Source organism: Mastigoproctus giganteus, chromosome 12 (genome assembly GCF_048544385.1).
Source record: "Mastigoproctus giganteus isolate SK-2022 chromosome 12, ASM4854438v1, whole genome shotgun sequence".
In the NCBI taxonomy this organism is placed as follows: Eukaryota; Metazoa; Arthropoda; class Arachnida; order Uropygi; family Thelyphonidae; genus Mastigoproctus; species Mastigoproctus giganteus.
In genome coordinates, this window is record NC_143586.1 from 33,407,521 (window position 1) to 33,433,022 (window position 25,502).

Genomic DNA, 25,502 nt, shown 5'->3' on the forward strand with positions numbered 1-25,502 from the left:
TTCACACACGAGGAGTTATTCAGCGAGGGGAATGCCAGAGGTGTATTCAACTCTGGCAGTAAGCTAGATAATCTTGTAATAATTGAGAGTAAAGTGGAGCAGAAATTGTTGAAAATAAACACAATAAAGGCACCTGGGGTGGATGGGATCTATCCAGTTATATTAAAGGAGGCAGCAAAGGAAGTAAACAAACACTTAGCCATAATTATGAGAGCTTCCTTGGACTCAGGGGAGGTACCCATAGACTGGAGATGTGCAAATGTGACCCCAATTCACAAAGGAGGATCAAAGATTGACACAAGTAATTATAGACCTGTGAGTTTAACTTCTGTTCCAGGAAAATTAATGGAACTGGTTAAAGAAGCACTGCAGGATCATCTAGACAAGACTTCAGTTATAGCTCGGACACAGCATGGTTTTGTTAAGGGAAGTCTTGCCTGACCAATTTGAATGGATACTATGATGCAGTCACAAAAGAGCTGGATGCAGGGAATAACTTTGATATTATATACTTGGATCTTAGAAAGGCTTTTGATACTGTTGCACATGGAAGGCTGCTGCACAAATTGGAGTAGTGTGGCACTGGAGGCAAATTACTGCTATGGATAAAAGGGTGGTTGAGGGGGAGAAGACAGAGACTCTACTAATAACATCGACTAATGTTATTAGTGCAGTCCCTCAGGGTTCAGTGTTGGGTCCATTATTGTTTTCTGTATTTATAAATAATATTGATGATGGTATATCAAGCTTAATGTCCAAGTTTTCAGATGATACAAAGGTTGGCAGGGTTGTTAAGGACACTACTGACGCTATGCTGCTGCTGCTGCTGCAACAGGATCTGGAAAGGTTGAGCAGATGGGCTGAGAGGTGGTAAATGAAGTTTAACATTGACAAATGTAAAGTACTATATATGGGAAACAGCAACCCCAGAGCAACGTATCAACTCTGCGGTTCTACACTGCCAGTAGCAGAGAATGAAAAGGACCTAGGGGTAATTGTGCAGGCAGATATGAAGTTCTCTGAGCAGTGCAGACGGGCTGCAAGAGTAGCTCATGGTGTCTTGTCAATGATATACAGGAATTTTTCTAGCAGGGATAAGGAGGTCATTATTCCCTTGTATAAGGCATTGGTCAGGCCACACCTGTATACAGGTCTGGAGGCTTCATTTCAAGAAGGATGTAGGGCTGCTGGAACAAGTACAGAGAAGGGCAACAAGATTAGTGAATGGAATAAAGGGTTGCTCTTAAGAAAAAAGGCTTAAGTTTTGCAAATTACAGTGTCTGGAGACTAGGCAGCAGCGAGGTGATCTGATAGAGGTGTACAAAGCCTTGAATGGTTTGAGCATGCTCAATGCCGATGGGATTCTTTCTCTTGCTCAGAATAATCACCTGAGAGGGCATAAATTCAGATTGAGGAAAGACAGATGTAGGATACATGATCGGAAATTTGCTTTTAGCCAGCGGGTAGTTGGTTGGTGGAACAGACTTCCATCCCTTGTTGTGGAAGTTGATAACCTAAATAAATTTAAGGCTCAGCTGGACAGGTATTTCGAAAGAACGGAGGGGTGAAGTGGAAGTTTTTTTTGCTGATGCTGCATAAGCTTGCTTTCTTGCATCATATGCCTCTACTAATGCTAAGAATCAACAGGCTAGCACCTCTTCAGCTAGGTCAGGGCTATTCTTTATTGAACCAACCTCGTATAACAAGTAATAGCAAGAATCAGATAAGGGTGGGGTAGTTTGGTTATAGGTACAAAAAAGGGAGGAGAAAATTTCAAAATTAAAATCTGATGCTAGCTAAAAATAATTATTGATACATGATCAGGTATTTCATCAGGGGACTACTCCTGATCATGTATCAAAAACTGCATTTCTATACTTATCCATACTTGTGGAAAAAAAGGAAATTTAAAAATAAGTGAGAGCAAATAGGAGGGCAAAGCAGCAGAACATCCACAAAAATATGGACAAGTAGTCCCAAAGCAGTGTATGCTATTCCTGCCCACGGAGGTGCTATCTCTCTGGTGATGAAGCGTCTTCGCTCTTCATTTGGTTCATCTTGAGTTTCTTCTGCATTTTCTTCTTTCATTATCGCTGCCTGCAAGTCAATAAGTTCTTCATTAGATAATTTCTTCTCTTCTTCCTCTATTAATTCCTTCACGTCTTTGGCATCAACCTCCAACTGAAGTAGCTCTGCAGCCATTACAATCTTACTGTAACCTCTTCATATGATTTGTATTTTTCAAATACTTCGAAGCCTTTTACATGACGTGTGCATATTCCATGCGCCATTTAAACAACTTTTAGTAATTTCCACCCAGGCCTTATTAATGTTTAAGATGGAGTAGTAAATATCGTAAGATTTCCAAAAGTCTATTAACGTAAAATTTTTCTCATCGTCTATTGCAGACAATGCCTGAGCAAATGTCGTGTAAATAGTATGCTTTCAAATTCAAAATAACACCCTGATCCATAGGTTGGATGAGTGAAGTTGTGTTTGGCAATAGAAATATGACTCTCACGTTTGAATTTAAATCATCTAGATGCGTAGGATGTCCAGGAGCATTATCTAATAGAAGCAAAATGTTGAAAGGAATGTTATTGGCTTTACAATATTTTTCAACCTCGGGAATGAAGCAGCATTTAAACCAATCCTCAAAGAGAGATATTGTTATCCAAGCTCTCTGGTTTGATCATAAATGCATGGGTAGGGTGACTTTACTGATGCCCTTAAATGCATGAGGATTTCCAGAATGGTACACAAGCATTGTATTTTCCTCTTTGGCAATGTATGTTCGATCCGGCATTTTTTTCCAATACAGAGCAATATCGTCAAAGTTAAAAATTTTCTGCATTGAATAGCGGCCTTCATCAATAATTTTTTTCCAACACATCACAAAATTTCTCTGCAGCTGCAGAATCAGCACTGGCAACTTCACTGCATACTTTAACACTGTGGAAACCAGCGTGATGCTTGAACCTATTAAACCACCCATTGCTTGCCACAAACTTGGGTTGGGGTTCACTGTACTTATCCTTAATATCTTTATAAATACTTCTTGCTTTTTTTTTGTTCGAATGGTCATTAGACTTGGGAGCACTTGCTTCTGAATCTGATTTTCCATCCATATTATTAACAGCTGTTCCATCTTCAATATAGCACCTGAACGCTGTTTTGTGATCACTGTTCATCTTAAGTGCGTTGATCCTTTGACATGTTCTTTTATACGTGCACTATCCTTTAAAATAGTATTCACTGTTGAAGCAGCGAGACCTAATTCCCTTGCAATAGATGACAAATTTTGTCCTGTTCGTACTTCATTTCATTTTCATTTCTAAATCAATTTTGTTTGGTTTCCTAGCACTGCCAGAATTTGCACTTTCCACTGGCCCAAGTGCAAATTGTTTTTATTGTTTTTTTGGTTGTAACCTCCAGAAATGTGCTTTAGAAAAATATCACAAAGGCGTTCAAAATTGATTCTTATAACAGGAACATATGATAACGGAAGGGTAGCGCAATTTCCATTATGGAAATTGCGCTACCCTTTAGAGAGAGATAAACAGCTTAGTAATATAGCGAAAATTTCAACTTCCAAGGACTTGGAACGAATTACAAAAAAAACAATAACAAAAAAAAGTGTTATTGGGTTCACGTTTTGATATTTTCACGATACCTCCATTTATTCCTACGAGATGCAAAATACGTTTCCCCGATTTTTTTAAAGTTTGCACTGGCCGGCAAAAACTTATGTAAAGTCGAATTTCCGTTAAGTCGGGGAGTTCCTGTACACACACTAGTACTATTGAATATATATATATATATATATATATATATATATATATATGCCAGTGAAACACACACACACACACACACACACACACACACACACACACACACACACACACACACACACACAGTGATCACTGAATTATGACCACCCCTATGAAGACTGAATGTGACCTGTTGACCACATGAGGTACAAGAGTGCGGAGTTAGTTGACCTACATAGCATAAAGTGCCGCCTCTTCAGCCAGGAGTGGCAGTGGCACATGCTTCTTGATTAGACCGGGGTTCGAGCCTATGACCACCAAATACGGAGGATGCGGAATGGTCAGGGAATGACCACCACATACACCCGGAGCAATATGGCCTTAGTTGCTAATGCTCCTAAAAAAAAAAAAAAAAAAAACCAAACCAAATAACATAGCATAGATAAGGTGTCAGTAGATAGTAAAATTCTGAGCGTGATGGGTAAAAGGAAGAATTTATTGGACTTTGATGAAGGACAGATTGTGGGTGCTTGACGAGCTGGTGCCTCGATTTCCCAAACTACTGAACTGGTGCGGTGTTCGAGAGCTGCTGCAGTTAAAGTGTACCAGGACTGGCATCAAAATTGTCAAACAACGACCTGATGGCAAAATTGCAAAGGTCAGCAAAAGGCTGATGTTAGAGGTGAGCGGCGTGTCCGAGGAGTCGTACAGGCGAACAGGTGTAGCACTGTTGAAGAGTTGACTATCCAATACAACATGGGCCAACCCGGAACAATATCTGGCATGACCATGCATCGCACGCTTGCACTTATGGGCTATACCAGCAGACGATCCCTACGGCATCCTCTCCTAACCAAGGTTCATTGGCGTAAAAGACTCGCCTGGTGCAAAGAGCATGAAAGTTGGACGTTATAAGACTGGAATAAGGTGTGCTGGTTGGATGCGTCATGTTATTTACTCCACACAGTGGATGGTCGTGTACAGATTTGGCATCAACAACATGAGGCTCTTGATCCATCATGCATGGTATCAAAAGTGCAGGCCGGTGGAGATGGTTGTATGGTGTGGGGCATGTTTCACTGGTAGGAACTTAGACCCCTGGTGCATGTGAAACAACATATCAGTGGTCTCGCTATCATCAACTACTTGCTGACTGTGTACACCCTGCTATGTCACACTCTTTCTCGAATGGCGATGGCATCTTCCAAGATGACAATGCGGCGAGCCATCGGGCACTTGTTGTGCAGGAATGGTTTGAGGAACACAGTTCTGACTTCCAGCATATCAATTGGCCTGCGAACTCCCCCGACTTCAATCCCATAGAGCACTTGTGGGACACTATGGAAAGGCATATCAGGCGTCTGGATATACCAATCACCTCCATACCTGCACTGCTGACTGCATTACACACAACTTGGTTGGCCATACCTCCTGAACACTTCCGACATCTCGTTGAATCAATGCCACGTCGGATATCTGCTGTACTGTGGGAAAAAGGATCTACAAAGTATTAGGTAGGTGGTCATAATGCAGTGATCACTCAGTGTATATATTCAATACTACTAGTTACTTCAGTTTTTTTGGGCTTATTTAAAATTTAATGTGCTTTACAGCTTGTGAAATTTGAAACCACACATCTTGCTTCTCATAGTGTAGTGCCCATCATAGGGTTTCATAAAATTGTCTTTATTCCGTGAAAATAATAATAAACCTTTCATAAATAACTAGGATAAGAATGTAGATGTTAACTGAACTAGTGGGAGTAGAAAAACAAATAACCTGAACTTTAAATAAACACAGAGTTGGTACTTGTCCAGTATCACCCTACTCTTCAACCATAAAGTCAAATAATTGAAAAGATGGTGATGGGTAACCTGACAGGTTCCCGCATACAATTTCTGTAGTAAAATCATAAAAAAATCATTTCAGAAACTATTGCAGTAAAAGTTTTACTATATTTAGGAAGGTAGGAATAATTCAGGTTTTTAATCATTTGATTAATGGTTAACACAGGAATGTTATTTTGGAGGATCACCTGTCAGTTTACCAATACAGTATGCTTTCAAACATTCGGAGACCTATGAAATTTTTTGTCTGTGGATTTCAGTTTGAGTTATCTGTTAAACAACTGATTATGAATGCTTCAAGAAAGACACTATTACAGACTTGACCCTCTTCAGAAATGCCGAGTCAAAGTTTTGTTTATAACAATGGCACTGCTGCTGTTCAGACTTGGCTGTCAAGAGCATTTCCAAAGCTTTGTCAGAAAGAGAAGATCTGAACTCAGTTTTTTTTTTTAAACATGGCTAAATATTCTTTCACACTCAGCATTACTATTAGAAATTTTTAAAATGCCAAGCATGATTTATGATAATTTGTTATATTTAAAGCTTCCTCGTGCACTTGTCAGTTCTCTAAACAAAGACTACAATAATGAATACAAAGAGTATCATACATCAATTCTTTCTTCTTTCCTAACATGTGGTAGGTTCTCACACTGAAACTGACAGAAATGACACTGCAAAATATCTATTTCTTTACCTTTAATGATACTGAGAGGTACAGGAAACTTCATGCTTTTTTTTTCTGCAAGTGTATTAAATATTTGAAGTTGTACCATTTCATTAGATCATATCAGTGCAAAAATTACTTTTTTATGATCTGCATAAAATACTTTTTAAGACAATTATGAAAATAAAGTTTGACATGAATGTTGAGGAGTACTACTGAATTGGTTGTTATCCATCAAATCTTTTGAAATTCATGATACAAGGAGGGTAGCCTTTACTAATTTACTGACAAGGGAGGGCAGAGTTTTGGCTCTTATTTCTAGACTCTATTATTGGCAATGTGATTTTTCTTTGAAAATAAATCTTTAATGATGTTGCTTTTTAAACTGAGAGAGGGCCATACTATATGTATTGTGTTGGTGATGAAAAATCTAAAGAATAAAGTTTGCTTGGTTTAACAGGAAACTATTCTCAGATGTTTATTACAGTATTTGTTAACAAAAATAAGAAATTCACAGAAAATTTTTAAAAAATTCTGATTTTTAACATGGTTTTATAATTTTTTGCAAAAAAACAAGAGAGAAAACTATTATAAATTTTTTTATGAATTTTTTATGAATTATGAATTATCTATTATGAATTTTTTTCAGCCTGGTCTGTACTTGTTAACAGGAGAGACTGCTTCTACAGGGATGGGATACACTTAAATAGAAAGGGTGCAAGAATGTTTGCTGATGCTATCGAGGCAGTGTTAGGAGGGTCAGAAAACTGCTAGATTGGGGGGATACAAGGACTAATAGATTAACAGTAGCCACTGGTAGAGGAGAAAGTGATTCTTGCACTGCTTCTATTGGAATGAGCAGCAGCCTGGAAAATAAGATGCAGGATATTTCAGAGACTGCTGGGAATCACTGGGGTACAAATAAACACATAGGTTGTGTTAGGGTAGCTAAGAAAAAGAACAGGTGCATGTATACTTGAGTGTACACCAATGCTAGGAGTCTAGTAAATAAATTTGATGAATTTGAGGTATTGCTCAAAACATCAAAGGCAGATATTGTTGGGATTTCAGAGACGTGGTGTCACACAGATATAAGGAATGCAGAACTGGAATTTGGGGAGTACAATGTCTACAGAAAGGAGAGACAGGATAGGAAGGGAGGAGGGGTTATGCTATTAGTTAAGAAACACATAAAATCCAAGGAAGTGAAGCCAGTCGACATCGCTGGACAGTGCAGTGTCGAGTCAGTTTGGTGTGACATAAGCATTGGGAGATCAAAATTGAGAGTAGGAGTGTGCTATAGGCCTAATGACTCTGATGAGTATAATAAGAAACTGTACAGAGAAATAGAGTGGGCCAGTAAATCAGAAAGTCTTATTATGGGGGATTTTAATTTCCCAGATATTGACTGGAATTTGGGGGCTGGTCACTCACACACTAGCAAGGCTTTTGTGGATTTATTGGATGATTGTTTTCTACATCAGCATGTTCGGGAGGCAACTAGAGGGAGTAATACTCTTGATTTGATTATCAGTAGTGATTCTTCATGCATTAAGAATCTGCAGATAAATGAACCACTAGGTGGCAGTGATCACAGTGTTCTGAAGTGGGATTTACTCAAAGAGGTAACTACCATTAGGGGTAAAGGGAAGGGGTACTGCTTTCATAAAGGCGACTACGGTGGACTGAGACAGTATTTAAATTCTATACAGTGGGATCAACTGATGATGTTACCAACAGCAAATTCAAAATGGGAAGCATTCAAAGAACTTATCTAGGAAGCTACTAGGCTTTACATACCAACTAAGAAATATTGTTGAAGGCTTAGGCGTAAATGGATGTCAGAAGAACTAATGAGGCATATGGCAGAGAAGAAAAATGCATGGGATACATACAAATTAACACGTGACACAGAAGCCTATGATAGATACAAGTTGATCTGTAACCAAGTTACAAAGGAGGTTAGGCAAGCGAAGGTAGATTACGAGAAATCCTTGGCAAAGGATGTGAAGAAAAACAACAAAGAGTTCTTTACTTATGTAAACTCTAGAAGGAAGGGGATGAATCAGATTGGTCCACTTGATATCGATGGGTCAACTGTTGATGATCCTGCTCAGGTAGCTAACAAACTGAATGAATATTTTGCATCAAAATTCACACATGAGGAGTTATTCAGCGAGGGGAATGCCAGAGGTGTATTCAACTCTGGCAGTAAGCTAGAGAATCTTGTAATAACTGAGAGTAAAGTGGAGGAGAAATTGCTGAAGATAAACACAAGAAAGGCACCTGGGGTGGATGAAATCTATCCAGTTATATTAAAGGAGGCAGCAAAGGAAGTAAGCAAACCCTTAGCCATAATTATGAGAGCTTCCTTGGACTCAGGGGAGGTACCCATGGACTGGAGATGTGCAAATGTGACCCCAATTCACAAAGGAGGATCAAAGGCTGACACAAGTAATTATAGACCTGTGAGTTTAACTTCTGTTCCCGGAAAATTAATGGAGGCACTGGTTAAAGAAGCACTGCAGGATCATCTAGACAAGACTTCAGTTATAGCTCAGACACAGCATGGTTTTGTTAAGGGGAAGTCTTGCCTGACCAATTTGATTGGATACTATGATGCAGTCACAAAAGAACTGTATGCAGGGAATAACTTTGATATTATATACTTGGATCTTAGAAAGGCTTTTGATACTGTTGCACATGGAAGACTGCTGCACAAATTGGAGCAGTGTGGCATTGGAGGCAAATTGCTGCTATGGATAAAGGGGTGGCTGAGGGGGAGAAGACAGAGTGGTAATCAATGAACACTGCTCATCGTGGACTAATGTTATTAGTGGAGTCCCTCAGGGTTCAGGTATTGGGTTTTTATTGTTTTCTGTATTTATAAATGATATTGATGATGGTATATCAAGCTTAATGTCGAAGTTTGCAGACGATACGAAGGTTGGCAGGGTTGTCAAGGACGCTACTGACACTATGCTGCTGCAACAGGATCTGGAAAGGTTGAGCAGATGGGCTGAGAGGTGGCAAATGAAGTTTAACATTGACAAATGTAAAGTACTACATATGGGAAACAGCAACCCCAGAGCAACGTATCAACTCTGTGGTACTACACTGACAGTGGTAGAGAATATCTGCCTGCACAACCACCCCCCGGGGGTGGTTGTGCAGGCAGATATGAAGTTCTCTGAGCAGTGCAGACAGGCTGCAAGAGTAGCTCATGGTGTATTGTCAATGATATATAGGAATTTTTCTAGCAGGGATAAGGAGGTGATTATTCCCTTGTATAAGGCAATGGTCAGGCCACACCTAGAGTACTGTATACAGGCCTGGAGACCTCATTTCAAGAAGGATGTTAGAGCTGCTGGAATGAGTACAGAGAAGGGCAACAAGATTAGTGAATGGAACAAAGGGGTGCTCTTACGAAGAAAGGCTTAAGTTTTGCGAATTACAGTGTCTGGAGACTAGGCAGCAGCGAGGTGATCTGATAGAGGTGTACAAAGCCTTGAATGGTTTGAGCATGCTCAATGCTGATGGGATTCTTCCTCTTGCTCAGAATAATCACCTGAGAGGGCATAAATTCAAATTGAGGAAAGACAGATGTAGGATAGATGTGCGGAAATTTGCCTTTAGCCAGCGGGTGGTTGGTAGGTGGAACAGACTTCCATACCTTGTCGTGGAAGTTGATAGCCTAAATAAGTTTAAGGCTCGGCTGGACAGGTATTTCGAACGAACAGAGGGTTGAAGTGGAAGTGGTTATTTTTTATTTATTTATTTTACTTTAATTTTTTTGGCTGATGCTGCATAAGCTTGTTTTCTTGCATCAAATGCCTCTACTAATGCTAATGCTAAACTATGTTGCAAGAGTGGAATGAAGAAGGGGTCAAAAAGGCAGATTTTGCATTGTAAACCCAGCGAGTTGGCAGCTATGCTTAAGGGTTCAAAGACACTTTATAGCTGGGTGGAGGGGGGACGGATAGACAGAAGCAATTCAAATATGAATTTTGGTAATAATATGAATCAAAGTAACACTTGCATACATTTTAAGGGGTTTGAGTTCAATCTCACACAAGCCAACCAGTGTCCTGACATAGAAAGAACATGCAGAGGATAGTGACAATTCAAATTAATGGATAGCTAAATCCATAGCAAAAAAAAGAAAAGAAAAAATTTAATAAATTTAAGGATATGTTAAGGTAGTAAAAAATGCAAGCAACTTAGAATGCACTGAACATGAATCTAGCTGCAGATTCTCACCCCCACCCCAAACACACCCTTTGGATACATTTGATAAATTCAGTAACTTTATTTATTGACTGGAAGTAGTCTATTAAAAATTAATTAAGCCTCAGAAACTGAGTAAAAGTATTTCCATTTTTTATTTATAGCAATAAATAAAAAAAATATACATAATCAATTAAGATAGGGAAATACTGTGTCCAAAACAAATATTTTAATTACTTACCGGATCTTTTTTAATACACTGGTCCAAGTCAAGTTGAGTGACACTCTTATTATGTTTCATAGATAAGGCAAGAGCCATTAAACCAGCCACTTTGATATTATTGTCTTTGAGATCTAACCTTGTAATATGTTGGTTATCTGCTATGTACTCTGCCAAGGCTACGGCACCTTTAAATATACATTTTGAAATGTTTAGTATGTTATCATAAAATAACATTTCCAACAGTAATTTAATTTCTATTTCTGACAGAAACAGAAATTAAATTTATAAAATAGAACATTATGCATCAATTTTAAGGAGCCAAAACTGATCTGCATATTTAATGCAAATGAATAAAAAATGAATTTTTACTGAATTTTTGTAAACATGAAAAAACATGTGAATAGCAGATAAAAATGTAGATGAAATGGCATAAGAGAATTTGTGTATTTCTGTAAATACAAACAATAAATACAATTTAAAGGATGATGAAAAATATTTATTCAAAAAATATAGCACTGTTAATGCTTTGGTTATAATCAATACTTGGACAAATATCAATGTGCCCAATGTTAACTGTAAAAGAATATTCTTTTACAGTTAACATTGGGCACATTGGGCATATTCTTTTGTAAAAGAATCACAAAGGAGGTTAGGCAGGAGAAAGCAGATCACGAGAAATCTTTGGCAAAGGATGCTAAGAAAACAGCAAGGATTTCTTTGCTTATATAAACTCTAAAAGGAAGGGGATAAATCTGATTGGTCCACTTGACATCGATGGTTCGACTGTTGATGATCCTGCTCAGATAGCAAACAAACTGAATGAGTATTTTGCTTCTACATTCACACGAGCAGTTATTAAGGTTTGAAAATGCCACAAGGTTATCAAATTGTAACAGGGTGCTTAATGAGTTTGTAATAACTGAAAACAAAGTGGAGGAGAAACTGTTGAAGTTAAACATAAGAAAGGCACCTGGGAGAGATGGGATTGTTCCAGTTATATTAAAGGAGGTGGCAAAGGAAGAAAGCAAACCCTTAGCTATAATTATGAGAGCATCCTTGGATTCAAAGGAGGTCCCCACAGACTGGAGATGTATCCCCAATTAACAAAGGGGGATCGAAGGATGACACGAGTAATTACAGACCAGTTAGTTTAACTTCTGTTGCAGGTAAAATAATGGAGTGAGTCACTGGTTAAAGATGCATTGCAGGATCATCTAGACAAGACTGTAGCAATAATTCAGACACAGCATGGGTTTGATAAGGGAAAGTCTTGTCTAACAAATTTCATTGGATATTATGATGTGGTTACAAAGGAACTGGATGCAAAAAATAATTTTGATATCATCTATTTGGATTTCAGGAAAGCTTTTGACACTGTTGCGCATGGAAGACTACTGTACAAATTGGAGCAGAATGGTATTAAGGGTAAGTTGTTACAATGGATAAAAGGATGGTTGAGTGGGAGAAGACAGAGGGTGGTAATCGATGGGCTCTGCTCTTCGTGGACTAATGTTATTAGTGGAGTCCCACAAGGTTTGGTGTTGGGTCCACTGTTGTTTTGTATATTTATCAATGACATTGATGAAGGTATATCAGGTTCAGTGTCAAAGTTTGCAGATGATACAAAGGTTGGCAGGATCTAGAAAATTTGGGAAGATGGGCTGAGAAATGGTAACTGAAGTTTAACATTGACAAATGCAAAGTACTCCATATGGGTAGAAGTAACCCCAGAGGAACGTACAAATTGTGTGGTACTACACTTAAGGTGGTAGAAAATGAAAAAAAGACCTGGGAGTAATTGTGCAGTCAGATATGAAGTTTTCTGAGCAATGCAGACAGATTGCCAGGGCAGGTCATGGGGTTTTGTCAATGATATACAGGAATCAGGGCATGCCTTGAATACTGCATACAGGTCTGGAGGCCTCATTTTAGGAAGTATGTAGATTTGCTTGAGCATGTACAGAGAAGGGTAACAAGATTGGTGAGGGAAATGAAAGCATCCTCTTACCAAGAGAGGCTTAAGTTCTGCAAATTGCAGCAGCTGGAGACTAGGCACCTGTGAGGTGACATGACTGAGGTGCATAAAGCATTGAATGGGTCGAGCATGCTGAATTCTGATTTGATTCTTTCACTTATTCAGATTACGAACCTAAGGGGGCATAAATTGAAATCGAGGAAAGACAGATGTAGAACAGATGTGCGGAAATTTGCCTTTAGCCAGCGGGTGGTTAATTGCTGGAACAAACTTCCATATGTCGTTGTGGAAGTTGATAGCTTAAATAAATTTAAAGAGGAACTGGACAAACTTTTAGAGGGAATGAATGGTTGTGTGAATTTTTTTCCCTTTTTTTGCTGATGCTGCATAAGCTCATATGCTTGTTTTCTTGCAACACATGCCACTATTACTACTAACTAAAGAAAGCATGTTCACCATAATACGCTAAATAAAAAAAATAAAAATAAATAAATAAGATAACAGCATTCTTAATCATACATAACCTATAATAAGTGGGTATATATATATATCAAACATTTCTGCTATGTGCATTTAGATGTACAAGTATTTCAATATGACATACAGGGTCTATCAGAAACGACTTGCACATTTTAATGGTAAACAATTTTTTATTGACAAAATGCAGAACAAGCTCTTTACATATATATTATTTTATATGGAGTTTTTGTGTATTTTATCTTTAAAATAGTGACTGCAATAAATGTACCTCATCTAAAGTTTTTTACTCTAGAACACACCGAGTGAAATTTGTAATAACTTTGTGGAGCACTTACATCATAGCAATTTCTACATGAATACACATTTTTTATTTGATAACTCATTGCTTACTTGTGTATACACAGCTTGAAGCATTCCATTAAAAAGTCAGGTGTTGTAAGATCAGAGGAACAAAGTGGCCATGACATATCTCCATAGTGAGGAATGTGCCAACGTGAGATTTTGTACAAAAGATTCATACTGATTCTTGCAATATGAGATGCTGTTCCAACACATCGATATCTCTCATCTATGTTGTCAGTTCCTTAAAAGATTTCTTAAATTAGTGCATTTCTGCATTGACTGAAACTGCTTGCCATTTTCATTTTCAAAATTAAAAAAAAAAAAAAAAAAAAGGAAAAATAATCTTAAAGGAGCAAACCATACTATCACTTTTGGTGAATAAGTTGGCAATTCATAAACCTGACAAGAATTATCAGTAGACAGTAGTAATAATTCTGTTTACTGACAATGCTATTCAAACATGCTCTATCACTTGTAAACAGTTTCCTTTCAAGCTCAGGTACTGTCTACTTTAACTCTTTAAAATTGGAGATACATCACCAAGGAGCCCTGAGTGTCTGATGACACATGTTGATGTTGCCACCTGGCCTCAGAAATGATTCAACACATCATCTTTTGAGGGCACAAAAGGTGATACTGTTGTACACGTTGACCTTAAGAGTAAGAGATCTGCAGATTTACTTAACAAGTACAGGTCGTGTCTTTTTTCAATGCTGAAAAAAAGACCCGAGTTAGAGTTAAATTTTACAATTGAATTTCGCCCAGACATGATAGGAGGGAATATATGATAAGACCCTTGCCAATCAATTCGCCCCTGGAGAGATTGTGCAATGCTCATGGAGTAGAATTTTTTTCAGTGTGGTCTGTGCTTGCTAACAGGAGAGATTGCTTCTGCAGGGATGGGATACACTTAAATAGAAAGGGTGCAAGAATATTTTCTGATGCTATCGAGGCAATGTTAGGTGGGTCAGAAAACTGCTAGCTTGGGGGGGGATTTACAGACTAATAGATTAACAGTAGCTGCAGGCATATGATTCTTGCACTGCTTCTATTGGAATGAGCAGCAGCCTAGAGAGCAAGTCGCTGGGGGACTTCAAGAGCTGCTGGAAGTCATCATGGAACAAGTAAATACATCAGTTGTGTTAGGGTAACTAAGAGTAAGAACAGGTGCACGTATACTTGCATGTACACCAACGCTAGAATTATAGTAAATAAATTTGATGAATTTCAAAAGCTGATCAAGACATCAAAGGCAGATATTGTTGGGATATCAGAGACATGGTGTCACACAGATATAAGCAGTGCAGAATTAGAATGTGGTGAGTACAATCTGTAGAGAAAGGATAGACAGGGCAGGAAAGGAGGAGGGATTATGCTGTTAGTTAAGACACACAAAATCTAAGGAAGTGCATCCAGTTGACATGGGTGGAGAGTGCAATGTTGAGTCTGTTTGGTGTGACATAAACACTGGGAAAGGGAAAATGAGAGTAGGAGTATGCTATAGGCCTAACGACTCCAATGAGTACAATGAACAGTTGTGCAAAGAAATAGAGTAGGTCAGTAAAACAGAATGTCTTGTGATGGGAGGATTTTAACTTTCCAGATATTGACTGGAACTTTTGGATTGGTCACTCGCATGCTATCAAGACTTCTGTGGATTTATTGGAGGATTGTTTTCTACAGCAACATATTCGAGGGGCAACCAGAGGGAGCAATACTCTTGATCTGATTATCAGCAGTGATTATTCATGCATTAAAAATTTGCAGATAAAGGAACCACCAGATGACAGTGATCACAGTGTACTTAGGTGGGATTTACTTAAAGATGTGATTACCATCAAGGGTAAACAGAAGGGTTTTTGTTTTCTTAAAGGTGACTACAGTGGTCTCACAGAGTTTTTAAATTCTATATAGTGGGATCAACTTATGATGTTACCAACAGTGAATTCTAAATGGAGACTTAATCTTGGAGGGCCTTCAGGGACTTAATCTTGAAGGGCCTTCAGGGACTTAATCTTGGAGGCTACTAGGCTTTTCATACCAACTAAGAAATACTGTTTAAGGTTCAAGGCCTAAATGAATGTTAGATGAAATAATGAGGCTCGTGGAAGAGAAGAAAAATGCATGGGATGCATATAAATTATCAAGAGACACAGAAGCCTACGGATGATATAAGCTGGTCTGTAATCACAAAGGAGGTTAGACAGGCGGATTATGAGAAGGCAGATTATGAGAAATCTTTGGCAAAGGATGCAAAGAAAAACAGCAAAGAGTTCTTTACTTATGTAAACTATAGAAGGAAAGGGATTAATGCGATTGGTTCACTTAACATAGACGGTTTGACTATTGATGATCATGCTTAAGTAGCTGATAAACTGAATGAGTATTTTGTATCTACATTCACACATGAGGAGTTATTCAAGGAGGGGAATGCCAGAAGTTTATCAAACTCTAAAAGGGAGCTAAGTGATTTTCTAATAACTGAGAGCATAGTGGAGAAGAAATTGAAGTTAAACAAAAAAAAGGAACCTGGGGCAGATGGAATCTATCCAGTTATATTGAAGGAGGCAGCAAGGGAAGTAAGCAAACCCTTAACTATAATTATAAGAGCATCAATAGAGGCAGGGGAGGTTCCCATGGACTGGAGATGTGCAAATGTATCTCCAATTCACAAAGGGGGTGCTAAGGGTGACAAAATAATTATAACCTGTTAGTTTAACTTCTGTTCTGGGGAAAATAATGGAGTCACCGGTTAAAGAGATGATACTGAATCACCTAGAGAAGACTGCAGTAATAATTCAGACACAGCATGGGTTTATTACAGGGAGGTCTTGTCTGACCAATTTCATTAGATACTACAATGTGGTTACAAATGAACTGGAGGCAAAAAATAATTTTGATATAATATACTTGGATTTCAGGAAGGCTTTTGATACTGTTGCACATGGAAGACTGCTGTAAAAATTGGAGCAGTATGGCATTAAGGGCAGGTTGCTGCAATGGATAATGGGATGGTTAAGTGGGAGACAGCAGAGAGTTGTAATAAATGGACACTGCTCTACACGGACTAATGTTATTAGTGGAGTCCCCCGGGGTTCGGTGTCAGGCCCATTGCTGTTTTGTGTATTTATCAATGATATCGATGAAGATATATCAGGCTTAATGTCCAAGTTTGCAGATGATACAAAGGTTGACAGGGTTGTTAATGACACTAAAGACAGTATGCTACTGAAATAGGATCTAGATAAGTTGGGAAAATGGACTGAGAAGTGGCAACTGGAGTTTAACATTGACAAATGCAAAGTATTGCATATGGGTAGCAATAACCGAAGAGAAATGTACCAACTGTGTGGTACTACACTCAGGGAAGTGAAGAATGAAGACCTGGGGAGTAACAGTGCAGTCAGATATGAAGTTCTCTGTCAATGATATATAGGAATTTTTCTAGCAGAGACAAGGAGGTGATTATCCCTTTGTATAAGATAATGGTCAGGCCACACCTTGAGTACAGGTCTGGAGGCCTCATTTTAGGAAGGATGTAGAATTGCTAGAAAAGTACAGAGAAGGGCAACAAGATTGGTGAGAGGAACAAAGGGAACAAACCACTTACAAAGAAAGGCTTAAGTTCTGCAAGTTGCAGCATTTGGAGACTAGGCACCTGCAGGTGATCTGATCGAAGTGTATAAAGCCTTGAATGGTTTGAGCAAGCTCAATGCTGATGGGATACTTCCGCTTGCTCAGATTAAGAACCTGAGGGGACATAGATTTAAATTTAGGAAAGACAGTTGTACAACAGATGTGTGGAAGTCTGCTTTAGCCAGTGGATAGTTGATTGCTGGAAGAGACTTCCATCTGCTGTTGTGGAAGTTGATAGCTTAAATAAATTTAAGGCTGAACTAGACAAACATTGAGTGCCCGGAAGGGTGAAATGAAATGGGAAGGTTGTTTTTTTTTTTTTTTTTTTTGGCTGATGGTGTATAAGCTTGCTTTCCTGCATCATATGCCTCAACTAATGGTAATGCTAATTTATTGAACATTAATATCATAAAAGGCATCATATGCATTCTGTGTAAATTGAAATAACTCTTAAGAACATAGAGGCACAAAAATATTTGCAGTTCTGCAGTATGTGTCTACCCATATTCTAACTATCTGTAGCTGTTTGCTCTATTCCAAGTTATACTTCACTGTGGCATTTAAAGTAATGAAGTGATAGAATTTATAAGCATCCATGCTTTTTTGGTAAAATAATTTGCTTTTTGGACCTTCTCCAGCTGAGAAAAGTTCCAAATAAAAAAAAAAAAAAAAAAAATCCTGTTCAGTAAAGTAAATCAGAAAAACACCTGTTGTGAAACAAAAACATACAGCATATATTGCCTGTAGTATCAATTCTGGTCTAAGACTAAAACAGACTGCATTACACATTGCATAAACAAACTCTTTTACAGGACTTTGGTTAAATGACTTTTCATGTTTTATATAAAATAATCTTACCTTATAGAAATCAACACAATTCTTCACTTCTATTAACAATTGCATTGTGTATTATTTTATTTGTATGAACTTTATTATTTGTGGTACATTGCAATATTGTTATTTTTTTTAATATATATATATATATTTTACCACATATTCCATAAACTGAAACACCGAATGCAAATATTATCTGATTGGAGGCTTTATCTTAAAATATATTTTAAGCATTACCAAACTTACATATCACTTCTAACCCTTTGCATTCTCAGTTGTTTAGCTATCTCTTTCACATTCTCTTCCACCACAGTGAACTAACTGGTTGTTTTCAAATGTTAATATGTGTAACTTCTCTTTACTGTTTTCCAGTACTGGAAACAATATTTTCAGAACAAGACTACACTTGCATACAGCAGCAACATGATATGATTTCATTGCTGGTATATAATATGGCTTATATAAATTGTCATATTGATTACTGTTTGGGGTTGGAATTTAGGAGCTCATTACATTTTTACATCTATTTTTATTCCTTGGGATGGTCACCAGTGGTAAGAGAAGTTGACAACTTCATTGTTTTTTCAGCAGCTCCACAACAATGCAAATTAACAAGAGGAAAAAATTTTAATGCTATATGCATGGTTAGCAGACTAAAAAATTATGTTCATAAAATTACATACAATGTTAAAATGAATAAGTTATATGGTGTTTCAGAAATACCATTAGTTAGTAATTTAGCACAGTTTCTTCCTTTTATAGTGTGTAAGATCAACTGAAGACAAAACGTCTTCAGTTGATCTTCTGTAAGTGAAAAATGCTCACGTCTGTTATGAGTTAGGCCTCTTGTTCCAATGCACCTTAAATATATAACTCACAGAAATGAATATTATGAAATGGTAAAAAAAATCTCTCACCTTCACAGGTAATTTTTGCATTCTGAAGATTAAGATGCTGTAAAGTTTGATTATGAAGGAGGCCTTGTTTAAGTTGATGAATACCTTCATTGCAAACGTTATTATGGCCAAGGTTCAATGATTTCAAACTTCTGGTTGCTAGCTGAAACAGATATTAACAAAGAGTGCATTAAAAAAATAATGGTGTTTAAATAAAAAAAGTACAAACATGAATTAGCAACTACAATAAACAATAAAAAAATAATAAAACTTACATGTAAATAAATAAATAAATAAATAAATAAATAAATAAAGTCTATTCACTATTTTTCCAATCTCACCACAGACCTAGATATTTTGGTTTTCAACTTTACATGCTTTTATTTGTAAACAAAATTAGTTAGTTACACATTTTGGCTACCATTTAATACTGAAGAAACTAAGTTGTTTTTAACTGCTCATCTCGATAGAAAAGTCCCTGTTCTGCTTCTCTAAGGAATAAATTTAGAAAAATTTATCCTAAGGAAGTTAGGTTTAATGCTATGTAATATATTGAATTAAAATTCAGTAACAGTAATAAAAAAGAAATTTTTTAAAAACTATTAAAAGTATCAGGACTTCACATGGAATATAAAAGAAAATTAGAAAGCAAGCAAACAAAACTTAATTTTTACATTTAGCTGAAGACAGCATAAAAGATCAGTCAAATGCATTACAAGTGACTTAAAGATATGCTGGATACATAACACCCATATTTCTGTTTTTTTCCTCATCTACCAGTGTAAAAACACAGCTGCCAAATTTTGACTTTTGAAAACTTGGAGCAGGCGGAAATCAGGAGAAGATTTTTTTGGCCAAAATAGGCAAAAAACAACTTTTCTGGAAAAAAATAAATAAATAAAAAAAGTTTTCCACACATTGCACTAGAAATTAAATTTCACTGATGCCGTACATGTTTTATATTAAAATACAGACGTAAGATTGTTTACAAATACGGTATTGTTTTAAAAATTAGTTTATATAAAAAGTAGATAATGTAGAGTTGCTACCATCTTTTAAAGGCAAAAAAGATGATACTGGTGCACAAATTGGTACTAATTATATTAAGAGTAGATCTGAGATTTACTTAACAAGTAGTAGTAGTGGCAAATGATGCAAGAAGAAAGCAAGCTTATATAGAACCTAAAAAAAAAAAAAATAAATAAAAAACACTTCACCCATCCATACCCTCCAAGAATTTGTCTAGTTCTTCCTTGAATTTATTCAAACCATCCACATCCACGATAACAGATGGAAGCCTGTTCCAATGATCAGAATAGGTTTGCCCACTGGCTGAAGGAAAACTTCCGCACATCTATCCTGTAACCATTCTTCCTCAACTTAAATTTATGCCCCCTCGTGTGTAGTCTCAGCAAGAGGAAAGGCAATGTTGAGAAAAAAGTCATAAGTTAGGACTGAAAGTGTTTGCAGTTCTTCTTGGGTTTGAGTTTTATTGGTGCACTGAGGGTATAATGCAACAAAACCAGGTTGCAATATAGTAATAGTAATTGTGGCATGTCCTATATGGAGGCAAGCAAGGACAACTTCTTTCCTAAGGTTCCTGTGCAGACTAGACTGCCAGTGTTTTATTACAGGCTTTATCTGATACAGCTTATTCATGACCTGCCCATGCCAAGTAGTCCCTGGAAGAGTAATTTAGAGTGTATTACCTGCCTGTGGCATGTATAGGAGACTAACTGGCTATGACTGTTCTGAGGTTGTGGTAATCTGGCTGCAGTGTCCACTAGTTCATTACCCCTTATCCCAATGTGGCTTGGAATCCAGCAGAAATTATATCAAAAGAACACTGAGAAAGAGAATGTAACATCTGCTGTACCTGGGTCAGGAATGGATGAAGATTATATCTCACCTCCAATAAAGCCGTAAGTACACTTAAAGAATCTGTATCTTTATACCATAAACCTTTGGTAATTGTGGATTTTAATGTGGTGTAACTCTATGGTACAACTCAGCTGTGTATATGCTGCATTTGTGGGGACTCTTCTTAGATAAAGTATTATCTGGGAAGATGGCAGCAGATCTGACAGATTACTCTAACTTTGAGCCCTCAGCAAAGACAAGCAAGAAGTCAGAGTATTTGGCTCAGTGGGCGGCACAGAGTTGTTGGTAGACAGAAAATAGGGTAGTGGCCTTATCCCAATTTTTGATATGTTGTATGATGGTATTCGAGTATGTCAGGGTGAAAGAGGCTGCTTTGGTGATCGGGCAACCTTGTTTACTATGATGTTAGGCTCCTGAGTTGTTATTTGTGCCCAAGAGGCATGAATAACAACTGGATGGTTGGCAATCTGATTAGTGTTATAAATATTTTCCCATAGTGGCTCAAAAATGGATGTCCATGTGGGGTGGTATGGACATCTGTTTTCATCGGAGCAACAAGGTGGTTCATTTGTTTTCACATATAGACTTTGGACAGGAGATGTTCTGAATGCACCAATAGCAATATGAACAGCCTAATGGTGAATGGGATCAAGCTATCAAAGGATGCTATTTCTGGCAGACACATATACCTGAGACTCATAATCTAATTTTCATCACACAAGTGCACAATACAGATGGAGTAAAGTGCACTGTTCTGCATCCCAAGGAGTAGAAGAGAGAGCATGGAGAATGTTCAACCCTCTCATGCAATTTATGTGTACATGAAGAATAGTCAACTTTTTGTCAAACATGAGTCCAAGAGTTTTGGAATAATGCTTTGTTCAAGTCTTAACTCAGGTTTAGGGTGAGGGTTACACTTGTGACAAAAATGGATGCAAACTATCTTCTCTAGTCAGAACCTGAAACCATTGGTCATTATCCAGGAATTAAAATAATCAATGGCTTGTTGCATTTGTCTCTCAATAACCCTCATGTTGCATTACTGGGAAAATATACTGAAGTCATCGACATAGAGGGCACTGTTTACAGTTGGAGGAAGTTGTTTGGTAATGGAGTTTACTTTAATGGCAAAAAGCATCAAAAACAGATCCTTGTGTTACTCCCTCCTCATTGTAAAAGAACTGAGAGAGAGGGTGGATCCTACTTGAACATGGAAAAAACAACGGGATAAAAAGTTTTTAATAAAAACAGGTGACCTCTTAGACCAGGGGTAGGGAAGCTGCGGCCTTTTGGGGTTCCAGTTGCAGCCTTTTGTCTATTTCTCTCAAATGCAAAATCCACCTTTTATTTCATGACATAACACCAAACTCAAAATATTTTTAAGGTAAATTTTATCTATTTTCTTTTTTATATATTGTTATTCTCCTTATATAAATTAGTTTACATTTACACCAGACATTACCAAAAGAAACAAAAGGCATAAAAATATTGGATAGATCAACAGAGGACAAAATAAAGTGAAGAGGTAAAATTATTTATATTAATAACTGTGTAGTTAGTGAGGCCTGTCGGTGGCAACTTGGTAACTGGCGAACTGGCAACCACCCAGTGATTTGCAGCACAGGCCCGAGAGGTTCTTAAGAAAGAACTGTAACATGTTAAAGAAAATGTATGCATTACCTTTTATAGTTAAGGAAAATAATAATGCACTATATATTAAAGTAAATACAAAAAAAAAAGCATTTATTCTAATAAATGCTTTTTTTTTTTAATCTTTACAGAATACTATTGTTTCCCATAGAGATGCCATATCATCTATATAGGAGACAATAATATTCTGTAAAGATTAGTGAATTAGAATAAATGCTTTATTAGATGATATGGCTTCCACTTGAAACTGAACTTCATCTGCAATAAGGCCTCTGAGGTTGGGATTACTCATACCACCAATTTTAAACACACACACCAACCGTTTATGACTGATTGAATAATGAAATAAAAATAAAAATAAAATGATAGAAAAGACTGTAAAATAATATTTACAAAAAACTTTTAATTATTTACAAAAAAACTAAACTATAACAAAAATAAAATAAGTAAATAAGTTAAAATGCATTAAAATATAAATATAAAAGCGATAAAAAGACGATAAAAAACACTATTAGAGCTTTCGGAGGTGTCTGCCTCCTTCCTCAGTAATAGTGAGACTTAAACGACACATCCTTAAATACCAGGTTCACGGCACACGTGGATGACCAGGCGCATACTCAGCATTCCTTTCACTTGTACCAGAACCGGAAGTGGTCTGGACACGTGGAAAATTAAAACGTTTATCTCTTGTCAAAACCACCGCCTCAAAAAGGGGGTGAAGCCTAACTCCCCTGTCTCTGTTTATACTATTGTTACCAGAGGATCCAATCCACAGACTTTCCAGCCACTTGCGGTCCCAGAATCTATGCGCCCGGTCAAGGATGACAGCGTTATCGGGGGAGATCTGGCGTTGTTTTTCCCAATAGTGCTCGGCAATGGCGGATTTATTGAGCTCTGCGGTCCGTATCACTCGTGAATGTTCCCCCAGACGGTCCTTGAGACGCCGTCCTGTCTCCCCCACGTAACATTCCCCACAATCCGGGCATGTGATCTCATATACGACCCCACTACTAGAATCCCTAGTATTTTTTATCGTCTTTTTATCGCTTTTATATTTATATTTTAATGCATTTTAACTTATTTACTTATTTTATTTTTGTTATAGTTTAGTTTTTTTGTAAATAATTAAAAGTTTTTTGTAAATATTATTTTACAGTCTTTTGTATCATTTTATTTTTATTTCATTATTCAATCAGTCATAAACAGTTGGTGTGTGTGTTTAAAATTGGTGGTGAACTGAACTTCATTCGGCAACTTTGCCTCTTCTTATCAGCGATGACTAGTCTTGCTTACTACTATCAGTATCAGTTTACATTCTGGTCATTCTCTCAATTGCCTCTGGTTTCCAGTACTTGTTTCCTTTAAAACCGAATCTCCAATCAATCTGTGTATTTAATTTTTCATTTTTACTGGTAACCCGATTATTTAAAGAAATAAGAAAAGAGCATTAAAGGAAGAAAAGAGAGTTCAATGAAGAATGGGAATTGCAGAATATTATTGTTGTTAACATTGTTGCAGCAAACAATAATAATTGTGTTTGCTCTGCGATGCCATATTGGTAACAGTGAAGAAATGCAATGCACATCAGCATTAAGAAAATTAAAGATGGAAAGCAGCAGCAGCAACAAGTATTCAAAACTATGTCAGGACAAGGGACTGACACCACTGAAGCAAAATATAAAGTAGCATATATACTTGGAAGAAGAGGTAAGCTATTTAGTGATGTGGAAATCATAAAAGAATGCATTGTTTAAGTTGGTGGGATGTTTAGATTCAGCTAAGGTTAAGAAGTACAACTACCTCTTTCAAGGAGGACCATAACTGATCAGCAACATGAATTAGCCTGCAATATAATAGATCAGCTTCTCCAAAGGGGTGAAGAAAACTTAGCTAACTTAAACTCAAAACTTAGTGCTAAAACTCTGTTCCATCTTATTATTATTTTATTTAAAATCCACTTTTCTCACACTTGTCTTTACCCACAGTCAGATTTCTAGATCACCAATCAAATCCAAACAGAGACTGGTAATCAAATAGATAACCTACTTCTACTTGGATTACCTGATGTCTAATCTCCCTCTCTCAGCCTAAGGACATCATAAATATTGCTTCCACTACAGTAAATAATACCCCCCCCCCCTTGGTTTTCTTTTATTTTTTTGCTCATTTATCTTTCTTCTAAACAGCTGCTGACTCTGTATGTAGAAGTCTGAAATCTGCCCTGCCCCAAAATACTGTTCTCACATCTGGGGTGGTGCACCAAAATATTTCAATCTCCTAGACTCTATTCAAAAGAGAGCAGTAAGACTAATTAATACTCTTATCTCTTATGAATTTATTCTCTGTCTCATAGATGTTTAGTATGTGTTGCATGTCTTTTTTATAAATACTTCCACAGGTGCTGTTTTTCTGCAGTGGTATCTGTAATTCTACCACTTACCACTTTCTTCCAAATCAGTCTGAACATATGCTTCAACCGGTCAACATCCGTTGTCCAACTCCAAACTCACAGAGCTAACTTTTCTTCTTCTTTATTTATCCCTTCTGCTTCTGTTCCTTGGAATAAACTTCCTTCATATGTACTTTCTGAGAGTTACAATTGACAGAAAAGTATCTTATCTTCCCAACCTTCAAACTATGCATGGTATTAAGTACTGTTCTCTTTAAAATATTGCACAAAGAAGTTGGAAAATTTTTACTGCACTACATTGTCCCATCTTTGGTAGCTTATCTAGAATTAGCATTAAGAGATGAATCTTTACATTTCTTCACTACTTCTGCAATGAGTAAGGATTAACTTGAAAACTGGGGGAAAAAAATGTCATGACCTTTAATGAAAATTCTTAAGAATTTTCATTAAAGGTCATGACAGTAATCTTTAATAAAAAATGGTGACAAAAAAAAAGAGAGCAATGTTACTCAGCATACTTCATTTTATGATTTTTAAGATGCACCTCCATCTGGTGGCTTATCCTAGAAGTAAGTAATCTGATTACCACTGATAACAAAACTGAATTACTGATTACAATAAATAATGCCTTTCCCATAGGTTTTTATCAGTTTGGATAAGAATATGT

The 25,502-nt window shown here is 37.1% G+C and overlaps 1 protein-coding gene across 1 annotated transcript in view; it reads right to left on the reverse strand.

Moving 5' to 3' along the window:
- Positions 1 to 25,502, reverse strand: part of LOC150076868 (uncharacterized) — a 238,521-nt gene that overhangs the window by 50,634 nt on the left and 162,385 nt on the right. The window contains exons 9-10 of the mRNA XM_090385707.1: positions 18,916 to 19,057; positions 10,750 to 10,916 (exon numbers count right to left, since the gene is read on the reverse strand). Of these exons, the coding sequence (XP_090241833.1) occupies positions 10,750 to 10,916; positions 18,916 to 19,057 (309 nt within the window). The remainder of the gene's footprint in view (positions 1 to 10,749; positions 10,917 to 18,915; positions 19,058 to 25,502) is intronic.